General features: G+C 44.4%; 1 protein-coding gene across 1 annotated transcript; it reads left to right on the forward strand.

Moving 5' to 3' along the window:
* The first annotated feature begins 10,268 nt into the window (after positions 1–10,268).
* Positions 10,269–12,712, forward strand: LOC144782967 (uncharacterized). The gene is given in 2 exon segments (XM_078662187.1): positions 10,269–10,296; positions 10,299–12,712. Coding segments are annotated over 2 exon segments (2,442 nt in total).
* Positions 12,713–21,594: the final 8,882 nt, after the last annotated feature.

A 21,594-nucleotide genomic window follows, 5' to 3' on the forward strand; every position in this document is an offset into this window, starting at 1 on the left:
GTTGTTGGTTGTTGTTTCAATTTTATGTTGCTCAGGTCTTTTCTTTTTTCATTTAAGTCCTGTAAAATAGCCAAACGATCTTTGATATCAAAGCATTTTTCTTTCACCACTGAAGTTTGACTATCGAGGTCCTGGATTAACATTCTAGTCCCAAACAATAATTTGTACGGACTGAGACCTCTCAGAGAATTTCTTGGCAGATTATTAAGACTACGTTGGACACTTATTAAATGTTTGACCCACCCAGCTCCCGAACCTAATATCTTTGCCATTATAGATTGCTCTATGCCTTGGTTTTTTCTTTACACCATCCCGTTTCCCTCAGGAAGGAAGTGATAAGAGTCCCGCAATGCAATGCCCATGCTGGCTATTCCCCCCCCCACTAGCTCGAGAGCTAAAGGCAGGACATTGGTCAGAATGTAACACGCTCCATGCGTATATGCCATTTTAGACTCGCAAATCTTTATATAACAGGTCAGACGTCAGCCGAGAGCTGGGGTCTACATTATAAGTGAAAAATAGTCTCTATATGTTAATATGACGCATTATTCATAATGGGTTTTATTGTTTAATCCAATCTGGAGCAAAACGCCATGGTAATATACTGTCTCGGTCGCCACTGCAATCTCTGTTGCAGTCTGGACAGTTTTTTACAAATATGTGATGTTCCAGGCTCATTCCTGGCCACCAGTATATTGATTGTAATTCTTCCAGAGAATCCTTAAGCTTAAGGTGTCTAAGACCCTCACCCATATGTGCGCCTGATATTAACAAGACTCTCCTGTTCGTGTTTGGAATTATTCTATCCCCCACTCCAGGGATTTCAGCAAAAGGAACGGAGTTTGCATCGATTATGTATGTATAATTGAGTGGATAGTTGATGGGTAGCGCTGAGTAGTCGCCTTTTGATGACGTTTTCACCGCCAGCATTGTTTCCCCGTCAATGTATTTTCCTGAACGCTTTTTTGTAGCTACGGAAGCCGATTTAGTTGCTTCCGCTGTGGCTGTCTCAGCCAATGAATTCCTTGCAACGTGAACGCCATCACGCTGATGACTCAGTGAGTGTATCACGTGAGTCTTTGGTAGTTCTTTCTGTAAAAGAACTACTTGTTCCCAAAGCGATTTTTGCTTGATTGTGGCACCTGTGTCATCTTTGTAACCGTTTTTAACCCATTTCTGTAAATCGTTATTGTATGATTTGACGCAGTAATACGAATCGCACACTATTAGTGTCGGGAATTCGCGATCGGCATTATCTAGCGCCATTTTTAACGCTATTATTTCAGTTTGTTGTTCTGAATTATTTTCCACTGAGTGTGTTTTCGTAAATAGAGGTCTCAATTTACCTCCGCGCCACACGTTTTTTACAATCTCGCATGTGGCGTTATATGCTTGCTTTCCCCAAACTGAGGGTTGAGCATGTCCGTCTGTATATATTATACAGGCGTACTGTCGTATGGGCAGAATGTCAATTGGCAGAGGATATTCTCTTTCATATTCTAGATTTTTTTATTTTTTCATGTTCGGGCCAAAGTAGTATTTTATTTTGTCTGTAGCAAGGGAATTTTCCCATTGTATCCATTTTGGATTTAATGCCATAGTAGGTAAATTACATGGGCTTGTTAATGCCTCAAAAGCTGATTCTGCTGTTATAACAGTAATCCTTCTGCCTTGGGCCTGGGCTCTTTCCTTTGCTATAGCTGTTTGGACCGCATGTACAATGTTTTCCTTTATACTGAATGTTTTTTCAGCTTCTGTGTACAAATGGGATTTGTATGCTATTGGTACCGTTTCTCCCTCATTAGAGGTTAGGTATGTGAATCCGCATCTTCCTGGGATGACTCGAATCACAAGGTTGCGTGTGTTATCGCGTGTTTGTAGTTTTGTTTTAACTAACATGTCCGTTTGTCAAGATCTCAAAATTTCTGTGTGTTTTTGAGTCCAATTGATTCTTTTAAAATCTGGTTTTATTAGGTCATAGAGAGGTTTAACCCTCTCTGCGTAATTTATAATGTAAGTTCTTCCGAAATTCAGGAAACCTAGAATTGATTGTAAGTTTTTCAGCGTTCTTGGTGCTTGGATTACAGCACATTTCTCTAAGAAATTGTCAGCCAGGCTTTTGCCTTCACTTGATAATTCATATCCTAAAAACAGGACAGTTAGATGGGCAATTCTTGACTTCTTGAAGTTGAATTTGTAACCCTCTGCTGCGAACCCAAGTATTATGGTGTTCACTCTTTTCAAGTGAGTATCCAAGTCATCATCTGTTAGATAGATGTCATCGACATAAGATAATGCCTCATCATCATATATTTGTAGTAACTCTGTTACTCTCGCTGAGAATAATCCTGGGCTGTTCTTGAACCCCTGTGGCAAACGACAGAAATTTTTCTGCGAGCCGTTTATTGAGAACGCGGTCAAATATCTGCTTTCTGGTGCTATATTTTGACAAAAGAATCCATTAAAGATGTCTAATGTTGTTTTGTATTTTTTGCGCACTATGCTATTCATTAGTGCTGCACTGTGTGAGTTTTGTACTGCAAAGGTCTTGCAACATGAGTTTAGGTGTCTGTAGTCCAAAACTAGACGATATGAATCATCTGGTTTGGAGACAGGACACAAAGGATTGTTCATTTGTGAGGTGCAAGTTTCAATCACCCCTTGGTATTCAAGTTGATCTAAGATCTCCCTGACCTGTTTTTTAGCTTCTTGCTTAATTGGGTACTGCCTCTGTGCAGTTGGTTGAGATTTTAACTGGATTTTGTGAGGAGGAGAGTCCTCATCCCATCCCACATGATTTTTATATAGTGCAGGAGCCTGGGCTACTGCCCACTTTCTTGCAAGTGTATATTTTTTATGAATTGGAATATGATTTGAGAAGGCAGGCATAATTATTTCTTCGCCATGAGGGCACTCCCTGACAAACTCTGGTGGCCAGTCTTTTTCAGCTAGAAGGATGTCAAAACCTTTGGAGAGATTATCCCAAAATAGACCCCTTATTTTCCTAGTCTTATCTCCCTCTATACGTAATGTTATTTCATATATTTTATGAGGTTTGCTAATTCTGGTATCTGCAGTTTCCACTTCAATGTATTCATTTGTGTCCACTGTCTCCTGATGATTCATCAGGATCTTGCGAGCTATGCTCACTTCTGCTGCGCTGTCTAGCATTGTCTGAGCCCACTCTCCGTTTTTCAGTTGTGTCCTCAGTATCCTCGGCATGTTTGATTATTTTAATACTGGCTACCTTCTTCTTTGGAAATTGTAACTTTTTACTTTGATGAGCAGGTTCTTTGTCTTTGGACTTGACGTGCTCTTCCCTGTGTTCTGACCGTCCTCTTCTTTCCGAGTTCTGCGAGGAAGTCTGAAAAGATCGAGAGGGACGTGTATCAATATCTTGATATCTATCAGGTTTCTTCAAATTATCCCTATTCTAAGGTTGTATTTTTTCTCAGAGGGCTCCCTCTGGGGAGACTTGTGTCCTTGGTTCGGAGATCTTTCTCTCCGCCGAGGAGACCTTCCTCTGGACTGGAATCTTTTTTCTTTGGGAGTGGATTGTTTATTTCCATCCCAGCTCTTTTTTGGAGTGTTTAGATTATTTTTAATAAATACCTTTTCAGGATTTTCAGTTAGTTGGGGTTTCACTGGTGTCCCACCCAAACTATCTCTTCCTAGTTCTTCATAGGATTTTTCTATGATTCTGGCAAGTTCAAATGGTTGGTCTGCTATATCTGTTTCTTTCAACCTTTGGCGGATCGCCACAGTTGCTGCTTCCCCCTTTATGTTGGCTAGTAATATTGGCGAGACCTGCTTGAAGTCTTTCAGTAATTTCATACCCAGAGTTAAAGCAGGTTCTGGACCGTATTCACTTTGAATCTGTTTTAGCACCTCTGGTATTACCGCTATGGACGGAACACCATGTGTTTTTGTGTAAATGGAAGCAAAAACTGTGCCCCAAGTGTCACAGTCTTCCACATGTGGTGCGGTCCCCATTGGCAGACAGATAGTCAGAATTCTGTGTTTCTCAACAGGGGTGGTATCCGGAAATACCGCCTCTATTTGAGTGATTTTTTGTGCTAACCAGAATGAAATTTGTTTCCTTTTAATGGGTACTTTACCTAGACAGGAATGTATGTTCTGTGGTGTGATTTTATTTGTGTTCCCCTGATGAGGGGTCAGCTGTGGAATTTTAATAGCTGTTTGGACTGTTGAAGTCCGCATTACATATTGGACTAATTGTCTGTGTATTTTAATCAGTTGTTTTAGCTGTGCTAAAAGTTCTGGTATTGACATTTTTTCAATGTCTGGATGTGTGTGTATCCGGCTAGAACCGGCCACGTTGCTCCTGGTCTACCTAGTGGACCGAGCCTGGTGATGTGATCATTATGCTTTAGGGCGCCTTTAAACCAGAGCAGGTGCTCTTGGTATTTTAGTGGTATTTCCACCTCCTCGAAAGGAGTGTACTCATCCGGAGGTTCCTCTATCTTGTAATAGTGGAATTCCTTTGTTACAGCGTTTGCTGCTGGAAAGTTTATCCATGAATAGAATACCTCTGTCTGCCGATATTCATGTGCCTCAATTACGAATATGACTGTACCACCTCTTGGTGTTAGTCCATTCTCTATAACTTTAAGTGTTATAGTTTTTCTTATGCTGACCGGGATGAGTATTGCGTCCGGGTCAGTGTGCAGGAGACATCCTCTATGAGACGAGCTGCTATTCTAGCTGTCTCCCTCTCTTCTTCAGTTTCTGACATTTTTTTTTTTTTCTCTGACAGAAGGGTTTTTGTTGCAGATCAGGTTTCCAAGGAAACAAAGATTAGGTGCACAATATTTTGGAACAGTGTATCCTTCAACGTTGCATAAACCAAAAACTATACATAGGAGTCTCCTCCTACTAAGTTTGGCGGATTTAATCTTTGACCCACTCCAGACGTCTTTGGAGTATTTATGGGAGAAAGGGTCTGTGTGAAAAAGCACGACTGAGTTACTCTAATGCCTTGCGTTAGATTTATCGCCTATCCAAACCGTTGGGCGCCATGTAGTGTAGTTCCTATTATCCCAATAGGCTCTGCGCATTGGAATAATATCTTCAATAGTATAGACGTAGGACAGAGGTTAACTAGGTCTTCTACTGACGATATTAGACTTAAAGTTGTGTGTGCCAGCTAGCTCAGAGTTCACTAGAAACTTTCTCGAATAGGCAAGGAGGAGTTTAACCTCCCTGGATAGACAAGAAGGGATTTAGTTTCTGACAACCATAGAACATGACAAATTTTCTCTCCCTAATCAAGAGTATATCTCTAGAGTTGTGTGAAAAGAAAAGACAATTATTTTACTCAGTCAGTACGTGCATACTTAGTTTCACCAGATTGTAGAGAAAAGGAAGAGACGGGCGTGTTCAATAAAAAAGGTGTTATTTATTGATCAGTTTCTTTTCTCATACAAGAGAAATGAATTGCTATGATTGCAATACTTATAGTTAAGTAAAGTGCATACAGTAAAAGCAGGATTATGAAATAATACTGTAAAAGCATTGATATGGTTTCTTAGCCATATGATACTTTAAAATGGATAAAAGTTATACATACATATATACAATGACTAATCGTACTCAACCGGTGCTTCTAACTACGCCTACCCCGGTGTACCTGACCTAAGCCTAATACGTGGGAGGGAGTAAATAAGTAGCAGTTTAAGTTAAGTTTGCTTTGCCAAGAGTCGGACTCAAGAATTCTCTGTAAGGGGTTAGTCAGTTTAGTACCTGGGATTTAGAAGGCAGGAAGGCTGGTATCTCTCTCTCAGGACTCGGTATCCCAGTTACCCGCGAGGGCAAGCCGGAAACGCCGGAGGCTGGATTTCTCGGCAGGAGAAAAGACAGCGTCTCTCTCAGCGCGTCAAAAGGGAGGGGCAGCGTCCGTGGGCTTCCTGCATCAGCTGGGCTCTCCGGCAAGTAGCGCTGCTCCAAGCTCATCACCACCGTGTCTTTGCTTAGGGCAGCGTCGGTATATTTATACCTGAAAGGTGCCGAGTTTGACGTAAGGATGGACATAAAACGTCAGTAAGGATGTCATAGGAACTGGTCGTTCTTACATTCTTTACAGGAGTTCTCGAACGAAATCAAAACAATAGCTGCGGGTGGTTTGGTTTGTTTTGAGTTCTCGGTGTGCTTTCTAGGGGGCTGGAGGAATAGTGCTTGCTTAATGTGATAGCATGCGCTATGACTTAATCTGAAAGCGGGTTTCTGTGCCTTTGTATGGATATTAGTGATTTATTAACCGGACAAGGGTCAGAAATAGGAGTATCGATATCGGTCCCTATATAAACACACTACAGCGTTAGCTAAAACACATCGAGTTTTAACCGTTATCTTGACATTTGGCGGCATCCATTTTGTATTTACGGCAGCCAATTAGTCTGCCACACATTGCCTCGTGTCGACCATGTGCGTTTTCCTACCTTTCTGCTCATGGCCTTTGAATCTGCCCGGCAACAGTCTAATAATAGCATCTCTGTGTTTCGCCGCTGACCGTTAGGGTCCACATCTGCAATCGGTTAGCCCTAGATTGGAATGTGTTAGCCGAGACCCCACGATTGTTAACTCCTCCCACTGATCGATTGTGCTTCTCGATATTGCCTTGTATGGACATAAAATGTGCTCTTGTGCTTTGTACCGCCTTCTTTGAGCCCCTGTGTGGGTATAAATAAGCCATGTGTCCGGTAGCCCTTTGTGCTACTTCTCACAGTGCCGAAGGGTACTGTTTGAAATTTAGCACCACCTCATGAGGTGTAATAAATTCTATGTTTTGCAATTACAGTTTCCGTGCCAACTTATTCCTTTGGGTCTGAGGACTTCGTGCGCAGAAGGGCGAACCCCTTGCACTAGCGGGCCAGACTGAGGCCTGTACGACAACAGTGTCAACTCGTAACCTGACAATCGAGCACTAGTTAAGTGCTGTGTCTTGGTCCTGTTTAACAACGTGTCCACTGCATGTGGAACCATCACAATCAATGTATTATTCATCACTAAACCAGCAGACTGTCGAATAGAAACAGCTGCTGCCGCTGTGGCTCTCAAACAACTTGCCAACGCTTTAGCTACCGGATCCAAAGTCAACGAAAAATACGCGCATGGACGCTGCTTGCCTCCGAACAACTGTGCCAACACTGACAATGTACAACCTTCTTTCTCATGGACATACAATGTAAAGGGCTTACTGTAGTCGGGGGTACCCAACACAGGAGCCGAACATAATGCATTGCGCAATTCGGAAAAACTTTTCTGACACTCTTCAGACCATGGAAGGGGATTCGGTGTATCTTTACAAGTTAATGCCACCAAAGGTTTGGCCAGCAAAGAAAAATGTGTTATTCATTGTCTGCAATATAATGTAATACCCAAGAAAGCATGTACTTCTCTCTGTGTCCTTGGCACACTCAATCTCGCAATTGCCTGAATTCTTTCTGGGGTCAGTTTCCTTCCCTCCTTCGATAAGAGATGACCTAAGTAGGTCACTTCTTGTCGACTATATTGCAATTTCGAAAGAGACACTTTGTGATGTAAATCAGACAAATGACGCAACAATGACAACGTGGCTTCTTTACAAATTTCCTCCGTATCTGCAGCGACGAGCAAATCGTCAACGTACTGAATAAGGGTAGCGCCATCAGGTAGAACAATTGTATCAAGCTGTGTCTTTAAAGCCTGACTATATATCGATGGGCTTTCACAGTAGCCCTGGGGGGCACGTTTGAAGCGGAAGCTTCGACCTCCTAAACTGAAGCCAAAAATATCCCTACTCTCCTCGGCTATCGGGATGCTGAAGAAAGCATTCTTCAAGTCAATCACTGAGAACCAGGTCGCGGAAGCTGGAATCATAGTCAATAGGGCAGTGATATCAGGTACAACTGGAAATTGTGGCACAACGATCTTGTTCACCTCTCTAAGGTCAATCACAAATCTGTAAACAGGTGGCTGAGAAAGATCAGTACGCTTCAAAACAGGCAGAACAGGACTATTGCAAACGTTGCCTCTTGTCTCTTCAATCACATCTTTTTCAATCAAATTGTAAATGATCGCTAGCAATGCTTTTTCACCTTCGCTAGAGATCTTGTATTGGGGAATGCGTGGCATTTTCACATTGGCTTTCAATGTCACAACATATGGCGGTATTTCCAAAAGACCCACATCATTAGGACCAGTAGCCCAGAGAATTTCAGGAAGAAATGACAACTCGGTCGGAAGCTTGTCCTTCGACAAATACATTGGGGAGACCACTTTCTTACCCAGTGTAAGTTGTACTCCCGAAGGAGAACAATACAATGTCGCATACAATCTTTTCAACAGATCCAATCCCAACAAGTTCTCACCACAACCTGTCGTTAAAATAAGGGGTGCTTCGAATTCACAAGGTCCAACAGAAAGGGACATAGGACTAGAAATTGGGTTCCTAACCGGGGCGCCAGAAAAACCTACTGAAACATTCATTTCGCCAGACAAAGGTGCGCCAGGGAGTTTTGAGTGCATAATGGAACTCTTTGTAGCACCAGTATCCAACAGAAAAGGCTCTGACACGCCTGATGTAATCACCTCAACGTAAGGTCCACTCTGATCTACTGGAACTGAAACAACTCCCTCTCTTTGTCTATGGCTGTCCTAGCAACCATTACCTTCCATATGCTCATCTTCTGCATAGTAATCATCAGCATAGTACTGAGCCGTCCTACCAGACGCGTTATTCTGCTGATCAAAACTATTCATTGAATTTTGCGGCGGAAAGGGACGTGCGTTCTGGGGTAAATTTCCACATCCTCTACCTCTAGGAGCTTGTTGAACACCTCGACCTCTTGCACCAGAAGCACCATTCGTACGCTGTAACAAAATAGGACAACTATACTTGAAATGACCCTCTTCTTTACAATATGAACACTGATTGGGGCCTACAGGAACACGTGGTTGAGAAAACTCGATCCTTTGCGAGGTGGTTCTGAAAATTCTGGACTCGTGTAATAAACTTTGTCGTAGCATGACGAATTTGGTGTCAAAAGACCGAGAATGGCTAGTACACTATGTACAAACATTTTCGTCATATTTGAGTAACGATTTCACCTCGAAATCGTCATTTTCGTCCTGAACCCTTGGCTTCCATTTTGTGTACGGCAGCCATTTTGTGAGTTGCCCTCACATAGGCTTATAACTACCGCCAAATTCGATTCCAAAGGACACGTACACCTTAATTGACTTCTCTGTGACTTGGGCAAGCTGGAACCATTGCCCCTGGCCGAACCTGCCCGGCCAGTTCCTTTCCCAGTGGCCGAGCGAGATAGCATCAAGGCACAGCCTACAATAAACCTTTTCATCGCACACACACCCTGCCTAATCTTGCTCACACCTGTCGATGTTTCTTTACATATGTCTTGCTTTACGAGGAAGAGGTGCCCGTTTTTTTGGGGGGTCCACCGATATCTGATGAAAATGTTGGGCCTTGCCGGGTAATTTGTTGTAGGCTGGACGAACTGAAATGTGGGCTTGTCATCATGACTCTGCTTTTTCTTTGTAGTGAAAATATGTGAATGGTCAACTGTAAATCTAAGAATGTTTGCCTGAAGCATAATATTTTGTATAAAAAGAGAAGACTGGCTTTGTAAGATTGAGCAGTCTCCTGAGAATATACACGTGTTGTACTTCTAGGACACCTGTTACTTGGTTGCAGCCAATAAATTCGATCCTTGACTTCACCTAGAAGACTCTGAGTTTCTGTGTCTGAATCAGGAAAGTACTCGAGGTCTTAGGGTGTACCCTGACACCACTGGGTTCCGAAAAACCCAGTACCTCAGCTGGCGCCCAACATGGGGCGATACCAACGGTACCGGTCCAAGCCAGAGGTTCGTGAGGAGCTTCGTGTGAAAATTCAGGAGGAAGGCCGCCACTTCATCGACCCCTGCGTGTCGACGTGGTCCGAAAGTCTTTGCTGCGAGGTTCCCCGCTTCCCGACGGCTACGAAGGACTGCTGCCCTGGCTATCGCCCTGATTTGGACCCTTGATGTTTGGTAGAGCGAAACGATAGACGAGTCTTCTGGTGACGTCATCGATATCTCAGTTAAGTATAAGTGGAGCGTCTCCCAGTCCTTAGTTGGTCTTAGTTTGGGTATCCCTTTTGGGATCTTTGATTTGGAACTTGCAAGTACCAAAGCCGAAGGACTCGTGTATTCACGAGAATATCGTAATCGATAATCCTTTGAAGTTTGAAGCTAGACTAGAGAGCGAAGATGCCTGGTCTTAGCAGTCTTGGAAATTTGTTTGTTGTGGTAGTAATAGGGATTCCCGATTGGAGGACTCGTGTCCGGTTCCTCCGATTGGAACTCCAACCTATGAATTGTATGTGAAACATGGAGTAGGCCCCATCACATATAATGAAGTGTGGATCAAATACACCAGAAAAGATGGTGTTTTAAAATGGCCACAATATGGTAGCTTTGACACGGAAATCTTAGATAATCTCGAAGTTAAACTTTTTAAGAAGAAAGCCCGGCCGGCGATGTTTGACTCTTTCCGCATATGGCGTAAGGAAGCCAAACAGAAAGAAATTAAATTAGCGAAGAAAAATAAGAGAGAAAGGGGTATTTCGATAATGCAAGCTGCTATGCAGTTTAAAGATAACGAAGAGGAACAGATGAGTGAGCAGTTGCACAGGCAACGTAAAATGGTAATCAATAAATGTTATCCAGTTTTGCCGCCTCTTCAGCAAGATGCAGCAATAGACCTTGAAAAAGATCCCCTAATGTCACATTTGTTAAGTTCGCCACCCCCTTATGCACAGAATGCTACGGCACCTCCGCAACCTTTAGCAGCGCAACCTTTGGTTGTATTGCCTCCTGCTCCTCCTCCGCAGCCACCAGCTGTTCTCCAGTTGGCACCTGTTCCTCCGGTACAGCCTCCTCAAGGGCCACCGGCTTTGACATCTGCTCTGCCTTTACTTCCTACAACTTTAACTACTATAACGACTACCACTCCTGGTATTCCTTCTGATACTGCCTCTGCGTCTGCCTTACCTCACTCTGCTTTTCCGCCTGTCCTTTCATCGACTTCTCCTTCTGTCCGACAAAGAGTGGCTAGTACTGTTACTAGTCTCCTATATCCTCTCTTTGGTGCAACAAGTGTAACTCCTGACACAGAGCTTAAGCAGTTGTGTAGTCAACTGCCTGATTCTAGGGAGATGGAAACATTGAATTATTTAGCACATAAATGGGCTACCGACCCGACGAGGTACGGGCTAGAGTCTGTTATGGATGTCTTCCATCAGTGGGAAGCATCAAAACAGAGGTACGTTTTAGAGAAAATGTGTACTTTCCTTTGTGAGGATTTAGAGGAAAATGATTTGGAGCCCAATCCGCCTGAGTTGTGTCGTGTACGGTTCGAATTTGGGAAAGGCGCGATTGTGGGTTCAGATGTTAAGAAAGCAGTTGCGACATTGTTGTCATTAAGGACTGAAGGTGTTTCTCGGTCTTTGTTTGAGTCTGATTCCTCTGTCAAAAAGAAGGCGAGACAATATCCCATGAGAGAAGTTCCCACAGTTTGGAGAGATGGTGACCCGAATGCTAATCCGGTTATTCCGCCACACTTTCAGCGTGTTTGGGTACATGTTCCATGGAAGCGAGCTGAAGTATTGGCCCTTAAGCAGACATTGCCTGATCCCCGTCAAAATCCTGCAGGGTATTACAAGGAACTGTCACAGACTGCAGGCTCTTGCATTATGAATTTAGCCGACATAGACATGTTGTTTGGGAATGTTGTTCCACAGCCTTTATGGGGAAAGATTCGCGATGCAGATCATGATCAGGAGTTAGGTGACTCATGGGCTAATATTGCTGCTGCAGATGCCCGACAAGTTTGTGGTTCTAAACCTGAGCCTTTAGTAACAGATCTTCCTGGTAGGATCATTGATTACATGAAAACTTTAATGCCTGCCATACAAGTAAACTGGGATAAATTGTCTGCGTGTAAGCAGAAGAAAGATGAGACGGTGTCTGATTTCTTCACCAGGTTTGAAGAGACGTTTGTCGACCACAGTGGTCAAGATATGAGTACAGAAGGTGGCCAACGGTTGTTCGTCGATAAATTTGTGCATAATTTACTTCCCGAGTTGTGTAAAAAATTAAAAGATTCAGAAAGTTCTTGGGCAGTTTCCTCTTCAGCACAGATATTGGCTACTGCACAGTACTACGAAAATCGAGACAAAGATGAGAAAGATAGAGCAGAAAAGAAAACTAAAGAGTTAAAAACGAAGGTTCTGTTACAGCAAGCGTATCCGCCACGTGGTGGTGGTGGCCAGAATAATGGTGGTCAGAGTAACTATCAGAATAATTATCAACAACCTCAACAGTTTCAAAGGCAAAGAGTCGAGTATACTCAACCACGTGTCCCTGTAGGTCCCAATCAGTGTTCATATTGTAAGGAAGAGGGTCATTTCAAGTATAGTTGCCCTATCTTGTTACAGCGCGCAAATGGTGTTTCTGGCTCTAGAGGTCGAGGTGTTCAACACGCACCTAGAGGTAGAGGACGTGGAAATTTCCCCCAGAACGCTCGTTCCCTTCCGCCGCAGAACTCAATGAATAGTTTTGATCAGCAGAATAACGCGTCTGGTAGGACGGCTCAGTACTATGCTGATGATTACTATGCAGAAGATGAGCATGTGGAAGGTAATGATTGCTAGGAAAGCCATAGACAAAGAGAGGGAGCTGTTTCAGTTCCAGTAGATCAGAGTGGACCTTACGTTGAGGTGATTACATCAGGTGTGTCAGAGCCTTTTCTGTTGGATACTGGTGCTACAAAGAGTTCTATTATGCACTCCAAACTCCCTGGCGCACCTTTGTCTGGCGAAATGAATGTTTCCGTAGGTTTTTCTGGCGCCCCGGTTAGAAACCCAGTTTATAGTCCTATGTCTCTTTCTGTTGGTCCTTGTGAATTCGAAGCACCCCTTATTCTGACAACAGATTGTGGTGAAAACTTGTTGGGATTGGATCTGTTAAAAAGATTGTATGCGACTTTGTACTGTTCTCCTTCGGGAGTACAACTTACACTGGGTAAGAAAGTGGTTTCTCCAATGTATTTGTCAAGGGATAAACTTCCGACAGAATTGTCGTTTCTTCCTGATATTCTTTGGGCTACGGGTCCTAATGATGTGGGTCTTTTGGAAATACCACCATATGTTGTAACATTGAAAGCCAATTTTAAAATGCCACGCATTCCCCAATATAAAATTTCTAGTGAAGGTGAAAAAGCTTTACTAGCGATCATTTATGATCTGATTGAAAAAGGTGTAATTGAAGAGACAAGAGGCAACGTTTGCAATAGTCCTGTTCTGCCTGTTTTGAAACGAACTGACCCTTCCCAGCCACCTGCTTACAGATTTGTGTTTGATCTTAGAGAGGTGAATAAAATCGTTGTGCCACAATTTCCAGTTGTCCCTGATATCACTGCCCTATTGACCATGATTCAAGCTTCCGCAACTTGGTTCTCGGTGATTGACTTGAAGAATGCTTTCTTCAGCATCCCGATTGCCGAGGAGAGTAGGGATATTTTTGGCTTCAGTTTAGGAGGTCGAAGCTTCCGCTTTAAACGCGCTCCCCAGGGCTACTGTGAAAGTCCATCAATATATAGTCAAGCTTTAAAAACACAGCTTGATACGATTGCTTTACCTGATGGTGCTACCCTCATTCAGTATGTTGATGATTTGCTTGTTGCTGCAGATACTGAGGAAATCTGTAAAGAAGCCACGTTGTCTTTATTGCGTCATTTGTGTGAGTTGCATCACAAAGTGTCTCTCTCAAAATTGCAATATTGTCGACAAGAAGTGACCTACTTAGGTCATCTCTTATCGAAGGAGGGAAGGAAACTGACATCAGAAAGAATTCAGGCAATAGCAAAATTGAATGTGCCAAGAACACAGAGAGAAGTGCGTGCTTTCTTGGGTGTTACATCATACTGTAGACAGTGGATACCAAATTTTTCCTTGCTGGCCAAGCCCTTGGTGGCATTAACGTGTAAAGATACACCGAATCCCCTTCCATGGTCTGAAGAGTGTCAGAAAAGTTTTTCCGAATTGCGCACAGCATTATGTTCGGCTCCTGTGTTGGGTACCCCGACTACAGTAAGCCCTTTACATTGTATGTCCATGAGAAAGAGGGTTGTGCATTGTCAGTGTTGACACAGTTGTTTGGAGACAAGCAGCGTCCATGTGCGTATTTTTCGTACACTTTGGATCCGATAGCTAAAGCATTGCCGAGTTGTTTAAGAGCAACAGTGGCAGCAGCTGTTTCTATTCGACAGTCTGCTGGTTTAATGATGAATAACACGTTAATTGTGATGGTTCCACATGCAGTGGACACGTTGTTAAACAGAACCAAGACACAGCACTTAACTAGTGCTCGAGTGTCAGGTTACGAGTTGACATTGTTAGCGAGTCATGTGCACATAAAAAGATGCAACACTCTTAACCCAGCTACGTTGTTGCCGAGTGTAGAGGAATTAGATGCTTCAGAACAGCATGATTGTTTTCTTAGAACAGAAGAAGAAACGAAAGGGAGAATAGATCTTAGGGACACTCCTCTTGTAAAGTGTGATGGTACCTTATGGGTGGATGGTTCATGCTTCAAGCTTCCGAATGGTGATACGACTGCAGCATATGCTGTCACGACTTTGCATACAATTGTTGAAGCTGCACGTATCCCACATAATTCAGCTCAAGAAGCAGAGTTGATTGCACTTACAAGAGCATGTGTGTTGTCGAAAGGAATGAAAGTGACTATCTATACCGACAGCCAGTATACATTTGGAGTGGCTCACAGTTTTGGACGATTGTGGAAAGAACGTAGGTTCCTGACTTCGCATGGAGCTAAGATACAGCATGGTCAGTTGGTGAATGAGCTTCTTGAGTCACTTACTTTGCCGTTGCAAGTTGTGATTGTGAAATGTAGCGCACACAAGAAGGTGACTGATGATGTTGGTCGTGGAAATGCATTTGCTGACGAAATCGCAAAAGAAACAGCGAGGAATGTGATGAGCCGAATGTATGTTGCAGGCCCTGCAAGATGGATTGGTGACGTTGGAATGTGTGAAGACACGATAGAGAGTGTGAAATCGATCCAAGCTGAAGCTACAGAGAAAGAGTTGAGTGTGTGGAGAGAAAGTACGGGTAAAATGGATGCCAATGGTTGCTGGATTGAATTGTCAGAGCATCAGAGATGGTTGTTACCCGATGCGTACGTGCTTGCAGTGGTTACAATGGCCCATGGAATAGCTCACATCAGTGTGAAAGGGATTTGTAAGTTGTTGGCTCCAGTATGGCAAAATGCTGGCATTCCTAAGTGTGCAGCGAATGTGGTCAAGAATTGCATGGTGTGTCTAAAATACAATCCTGGTAGGGGAACCCCAACTCCAGGTGGTCATTTTGCACCTCCTACGTATCCGTTCGAGGTTTTGCAGCTAGATTTCATCCACATGGAAAGGTGCAACAATTTAAAATACGTACTCGTTGTTGTTTGTGCCTTTTCAAGATGGGTGGAAGCCTACCCCCTAAAGGACAACACTGCCTTATCCACAGCGAAAACCCTTGTGAAAGAGTTCTTCCCTAGATTTGGAATGCCGAGAATGGTCTGGAGTGACAATGAGAGTGAATTTGTGGGTCGAGTGATGAAGAAAGTATGCGAAGGGTTAGGCATTCAACAGAAGTTTCACGCTGCAAATCACCCCCAATCAACTGGACTAGTAGAATGCTACAATGGCACGCTAAAGTTAAAACTGGCCAAAATTCAAGCGAGCTCTGGTCTTAAATGGCCTGACGCTCTACCTTTAGCACTCCTATCCACCAGATTGACTGTGCATTCGCGAGTGGGACTTAGTCCATATGAGATCGTTTTTGGCCGCCCGGCCAACATATGGGGAGTGCCAAGGCCTACGAAATTCAGTGAAATCGAACACCCTGTTTTGCTTGACTATTTGTACGAATTGACGGCTAAATTGCGTGTTTTACACCAACAGGTCCATGACACTCTGCCTCAGGTCTCTGAAGCTCCAGGACACCCCATCGATCCTGGATCCTGGGTGCTGGTCAAGAACTTTCAGCGAACAAAGAACGACCAGCCCAGGTGGACCGGCCCACACCTCGTCCTTCTTTCAACAAGATCAGCTGTTCGAGTGGAAGGAAGAAGCACTGGATCCACGGTGTACATTGTAAGAGGGTGCCTTTGCCTCTGCCGTACGACCGGTGGGTCCAGGAGGGTGTCGCCGACTCAGAGACTGAAACTGTGCCTCGTTTTCTGCCTTTCAGTGATGCACGTGTAAAAGGAACACTTACTGAAAAAGAGAGTGACAATATTTTGCAACCAGCTGTATCACCGTCAGTTCGATTGGACACTACAGAACCTGAACTCTTGTTCCGAGACCAGACAATACCGGGAAAGCAACGATATAATTTGAGGTCGAGAACTATGGACAAATAAAAACAAATTTTCTTTCCATTGCTATTTTTGAAAGTGCAGCTCTCTCATCTGAGAAACTTTTTTTATTTTTGTTTTTCGAACCACCATCCGGGTTCCGCTGTAGGGTCGCGGTTGCCCAAAGTCTTTGGGGTGCAGCTGAAGACGTTAGGTCGACAGTTCTGGTTGGTCTAAGGGAGTTGCACTGGACTGACAGAAGCATTCCTTAGCATAGAACACCCAACCATCGCGAGCAGCATATTATAGAGGATGGAGTTTTTCGAGATGTAGAGACCTGCCAAAGAAACGAACTTTAAAAGCAGAATATGTAAAATGATGACAAAGAAAAGCTTTTTGATATTGTGCATTTTCATGTTATTCAGTGTGATGATGTTTTTAATAGGATATGTTTTATTCTCTTTTCGAGTAACATTTGCACCCACTACATCGCCTACACCACCTCTTTCTACTGTTTCCTCTCATTCTTTTCAGCACCTTCCTGAACATGAATCCGCTAGAAGATTAGAGTTTATTTATAACTCCTTCGTTTAGCTTTTGCACCAACACCAACTAGTAATGAACACGACTAACTGTTGGGTGTGTGGTCTTATGCCTCACACAACGGATAAAGGTATCCCTTATCTGGTCCTGCCATTCAGCCATAATGGTTCTGTGTGGGCATACAGAACAATGTTCATCTATGCACATGAAGTCTACCCCCTACGTTCTGTAACAGACAATCCTAAGCATAGTGCTCTAGTTAAGGGTATAGTAGATATGATTAAGGAAGATATTTCCTATGAGACTATCCCGAGAGATGAGACACTAGTATACATAGGATGGAACGTGACCGGATATGGAGCTACTCTGAGTGAGAAACAGCAAGCTAAGAGATCTTCCCCGATTTGGATTGTACCCCATCAGGGTCACCTGTGTCTGCAAGGTACTGGCAAGAATCCCAGAGCTCAGTTAGGGAAGAGTGTCTGTACTGAAATGTATGTTTTTGCATCTCAGACTTCCCCTTCGTTTTTAGCAGCTAAGGGTACCTATTTCATCTGCCATGATAGAGCCTATACATGTTTGCCCCCTGACTTTTCGGGCACATGTTTTGTTTCGTTCCTGTTGCCTCCCACCTACACAGCTGTGGCAGATTACCATAAGACAAGGATAGTTAGAGGTGTCTTTAGTAAAGAGGACACTGCAGGACAAGAATTTGGGGACTTCGTAAAGGGTTTTCTGCCGTTCTGGGGACCAATGGTTAATAGCAGGAACATAAGGCAATTGACAAGGGTGGTTGAGTCCACAGTAGTTGAAACTGCCGGTGCCCTTAGTAACTTGACTGCTGAGCTCCAGTCGGACCGTCTTATGACCCTTCAGAACAGGGTCGCATTAGATGTCATACTTGCAGACCGAGGTGGGGTATGTAAATTGATCCAATCGAGTTGCTGTGTTTTCATTCCAGATAACGCTCCAACAGTGTACTAGTCCATCTCCAAACTGCATAAGATTTCCGAATCTATTCATGTGGATAAAGGAGATTGGTCGTTGATGGGATGGTTCTGGGAACTGATATCCGCCTGGGGATGGAAAATTCTGATGGTCATTGGGATGGTCTTAGCCATTCTTTTCCTGTTCTGTCTGTGCGTGCAGTGTGCTCCTGCAATATGTGGCCTCTGTGCTACATCATGTGTAAGGAAACCTGTATCAAAAGACGAACTAAGTACTAGAATGATGTTACAGCAACATCTCAATGACTTTAGGAATATAGACCTGGACTCAGATTAGCATGAGGATAGGTTAATTGCCTATGTAAGGGCAAAAGGAGGGTTTGTGGTTCTGAAAATTCTGGACTCGTGTAATAAACTTTGTCGTAGCATGACGAATTTGGTGTCAAAAGACCGAGAATGGCTAGGTGTGGGACTCAAGTCTGAGCATACCCGTAACACTCGGGTGACAAATGCAAAAACAACAATTGATGGACGGAACGTTGCACAATGGCAAAACATTCATAACCGGTCACAGATCTAGGTTTAATCTATCGTTATTTTGCTCACCACCCTACTTCAGACATGGCCATATGCAAATCAGTCTTGACCATGTGCCTCATGTGAACAGTCCAGCCCGAACTGCCAAGCCATGTCTTCCCTGGACCGGAATCAAGCATGCTAGGACCGGCTTCTGGCTATCAGCCATCATCAGCCAGGATAGCTTGATTCCAGTGGCATGAAGAGCACGGGACTCACGTCTGAGCATACCCGTCCCACTCGAGATGACAAATGCAAAAACAACAATTGATGGACGGAATTTTGCACAATGGCAAAACATTCACCCCAGTCACAGATCTGGGTTTAATCCATTGTTATTTTGCTCACCACACCACCCCAGTTCAGACATGGCCAAATGCAAATCAGTCTTGACCCTGTGCCTCATGAAAACAGTCCAGCCCGAACTGCCAAGCCATGTCTTCCCTGGACTGGAATCAAGCATCCTAGGACCGGTTTCTGGCTATCAGCCATCATCAGCCAGGATAGCTTGATTCCAGTGGCATGGAGAGCACGGGACTCACGTCTGAGCATACCTGTCCCACTCGGGGTGACAAATGCAAAAACAATTGATGGACGGAATGTTGCACAATGGCAAAACATTCACCCCCCACAGATCTGGGTTTAATCCATTGTTATTTTGCTCAACACACCACCCCATTTCAGACATGGCCATATGCAAATCAGTCTTGACCCTGTGCCTCATAGGAATAGTCCAGCCCGAACTGCCAAGCCATGTCTTCCCTGGACCGGAATCAAGCATCCTAGGACCGGTTTCTGGCTATCAGCAATCATCAGCCAGGATCGCTTGATTCCAGTGGCATGGAGAGCACGGGACTCACGTCTGAGCATACCCGTCCCACTCGGGGTGACAAATGCAAAAACAACAATTGATGGACGGAATTTTGCACATTGGCAAAACATACACCCCAGTCACAGATCTGGGTTTAATCCATTGTTATGTTGCTCACCACACCACCCCAGTTCAGACATGGCCATATGCAAATCAGTCTTGACCCTGTGCCTCATGGGAACAGTCCAGCCCGAACTGCCAAGCCATGTCTTCCCTGGACCGGAATCAAGCTTCCTAGGACCAGTTTCTGACTATCAGCCGTCATCAGCCAGGATAGCTTGATTCCAGTGGCATGGAGAGCACAGGACTCACGTCTTAGCATACAGTCACACTTGGGGTGACAAATGCAAAAATAACAATTGATGGACGGAATGTTGCACAGTGGCAAAACATTCACCCCAGCCACAGATCTGGGTGTAATCCATTGTTATTTTGCTCACCACACCACCCAAGTTCAAACATGGCCATATGCAAATAAGTCTTGACCCTGTGCCTCATGGTAACATTCCAGCCTGAACTGCCAAGCCATTTCTCCCCTGGACCGGAATCAAGCATCCTAAAACGGGTTTCTGGCTATCAGCCGTCATCAGCCAGGATAGCTTGAATCCAGTGGCATGGAGAGCACAGGACTCACGTCTTAGCATACCGGTCACACACGGTGTGACAAATGCAAAACCAAGAATTGATGGACGGGATGTTGCACAGTGGCAAAACATTCACCCCCAGTCACAGATCTGGGTTTAATCCATTGTTATTTTGCTCACCACACCACCTCAGACACGGCCATATGCAAATCAGTCTTGACCCTGTGCCTCATGGGAACAGTCCAGCCGAACTGCCAAGCCATGTCTTCCCTGGACTGGAATCAAGCATCCTAGGACCTGTTTCTGACTATCAGTCGCCATCAGCCAGGATAGCTTGATTCCAGTGGCATGGAGAGCACGGGACTCAAGTCTGAGCATACCCGTAACACTCGGGTGACAAATGCAAAAACAACAATTGATGGACGGAACGTTGCACAATGGCAAAACATTCATCACCGGTCACAGATCTAGGTTTAATCTATCGTTATTTTGCTCACCACCCTACTTCAGACATGGCCATATGCAAATCAGTCTTGACCCTGTGCCTCATGTGAACAGTCCAGCCCGAACTGCCAAGCCATGTCTTCCCTGGACCGGAATCAAGCATCCTAGGACCGGCTTCTGGCTATCAGCCATCATCAGCCAGGATAGCTTGATTCCAGTGGGATGAAGAGCACGGGACTCACGTCTGAGCATACCCGTCCCACTCGAGATGACAAATGCAAAAACAACAATTGATGGACGGAATTTTGCACAATGGCAAAACATTCACCCCAGTCACAGATCTGGGTTTAATCCATTGTTATTTTGCTCACCACACCACCCCCAGTTCAGACATGGCCATATGCAAATCAGTCTTGACCCTGTGCCTCATGGGAACAGTCCAGCCCGAACTGCCAAGCCATGTCTTCCCTGGACCGGAATCAAGCATCCTAGGACCGTTTTCTGGCTATCAGCTGTCATCAGCCAGTATGGCTTGAATCCAGTGGCATGGAAAGCACAGGACTCGCGTCTTAGCATACAGTCACACTCGGGGTGACAAATGCAAAAACAACAATTGATGGACGGAATGTTGCACAGTGGCAAAACATTCAATCCCAGTCACAGATCTGGGTATAATCCATTGTTATTTTGCTCACCACATCACCCCAGTTCAAACATGGCCATATGCAAATAAGTCTTGACCCTGTGCCTCATGGGAACAGTACAGCCTGAACTGCCAAGCCATTTCTTCCCTGGACCGGAATCAAGCATCCTAACATGGGTTTCTGTCTATCAGCCTTCATCAGCCAGGATAGCTTGAATCCAGTGGCATGGAGAGCACAGGACTCACGTCTTAGCATACCGGTCACACTCGGTGTGACAAATGCAAAAACAACAATTGATGGACGGAATGTTGCACAATGGCAAACTATTCACATCCAGTCACAGATCTGGGTTTAATCCATCGTTATTTTGCTCACCACACCACCCCAGGTCAGACATGGCCATATGCAAATCAGTCTTGACCCTGTGCCTCATGGGAACAGTCCAGCCCGAACTGCCAAGCCATGTCTTCCCTGGACCGGAATCAAGCATCCTAGGACCAGTTTCTGACTATCAGCCTTCATCAGCCAGTATGGCTTGAATCCAGTGGCATG

The sequence above is a fragment of the Lissotriton helveticus genome, chromosome 9 (genome assembly GCF_964261635.1).
Source record: "Lissotriton helveticus chromosome 9, aLisHel1.1, whole genome shotgun sequence".
Taxonomy (NCBI): domain Eukaryota; kingdom Metazoa; phylum Chordata; class Amphibia; order Caudata; family Salamandridae; genus Lissotriton; species Lissotriton helveticus.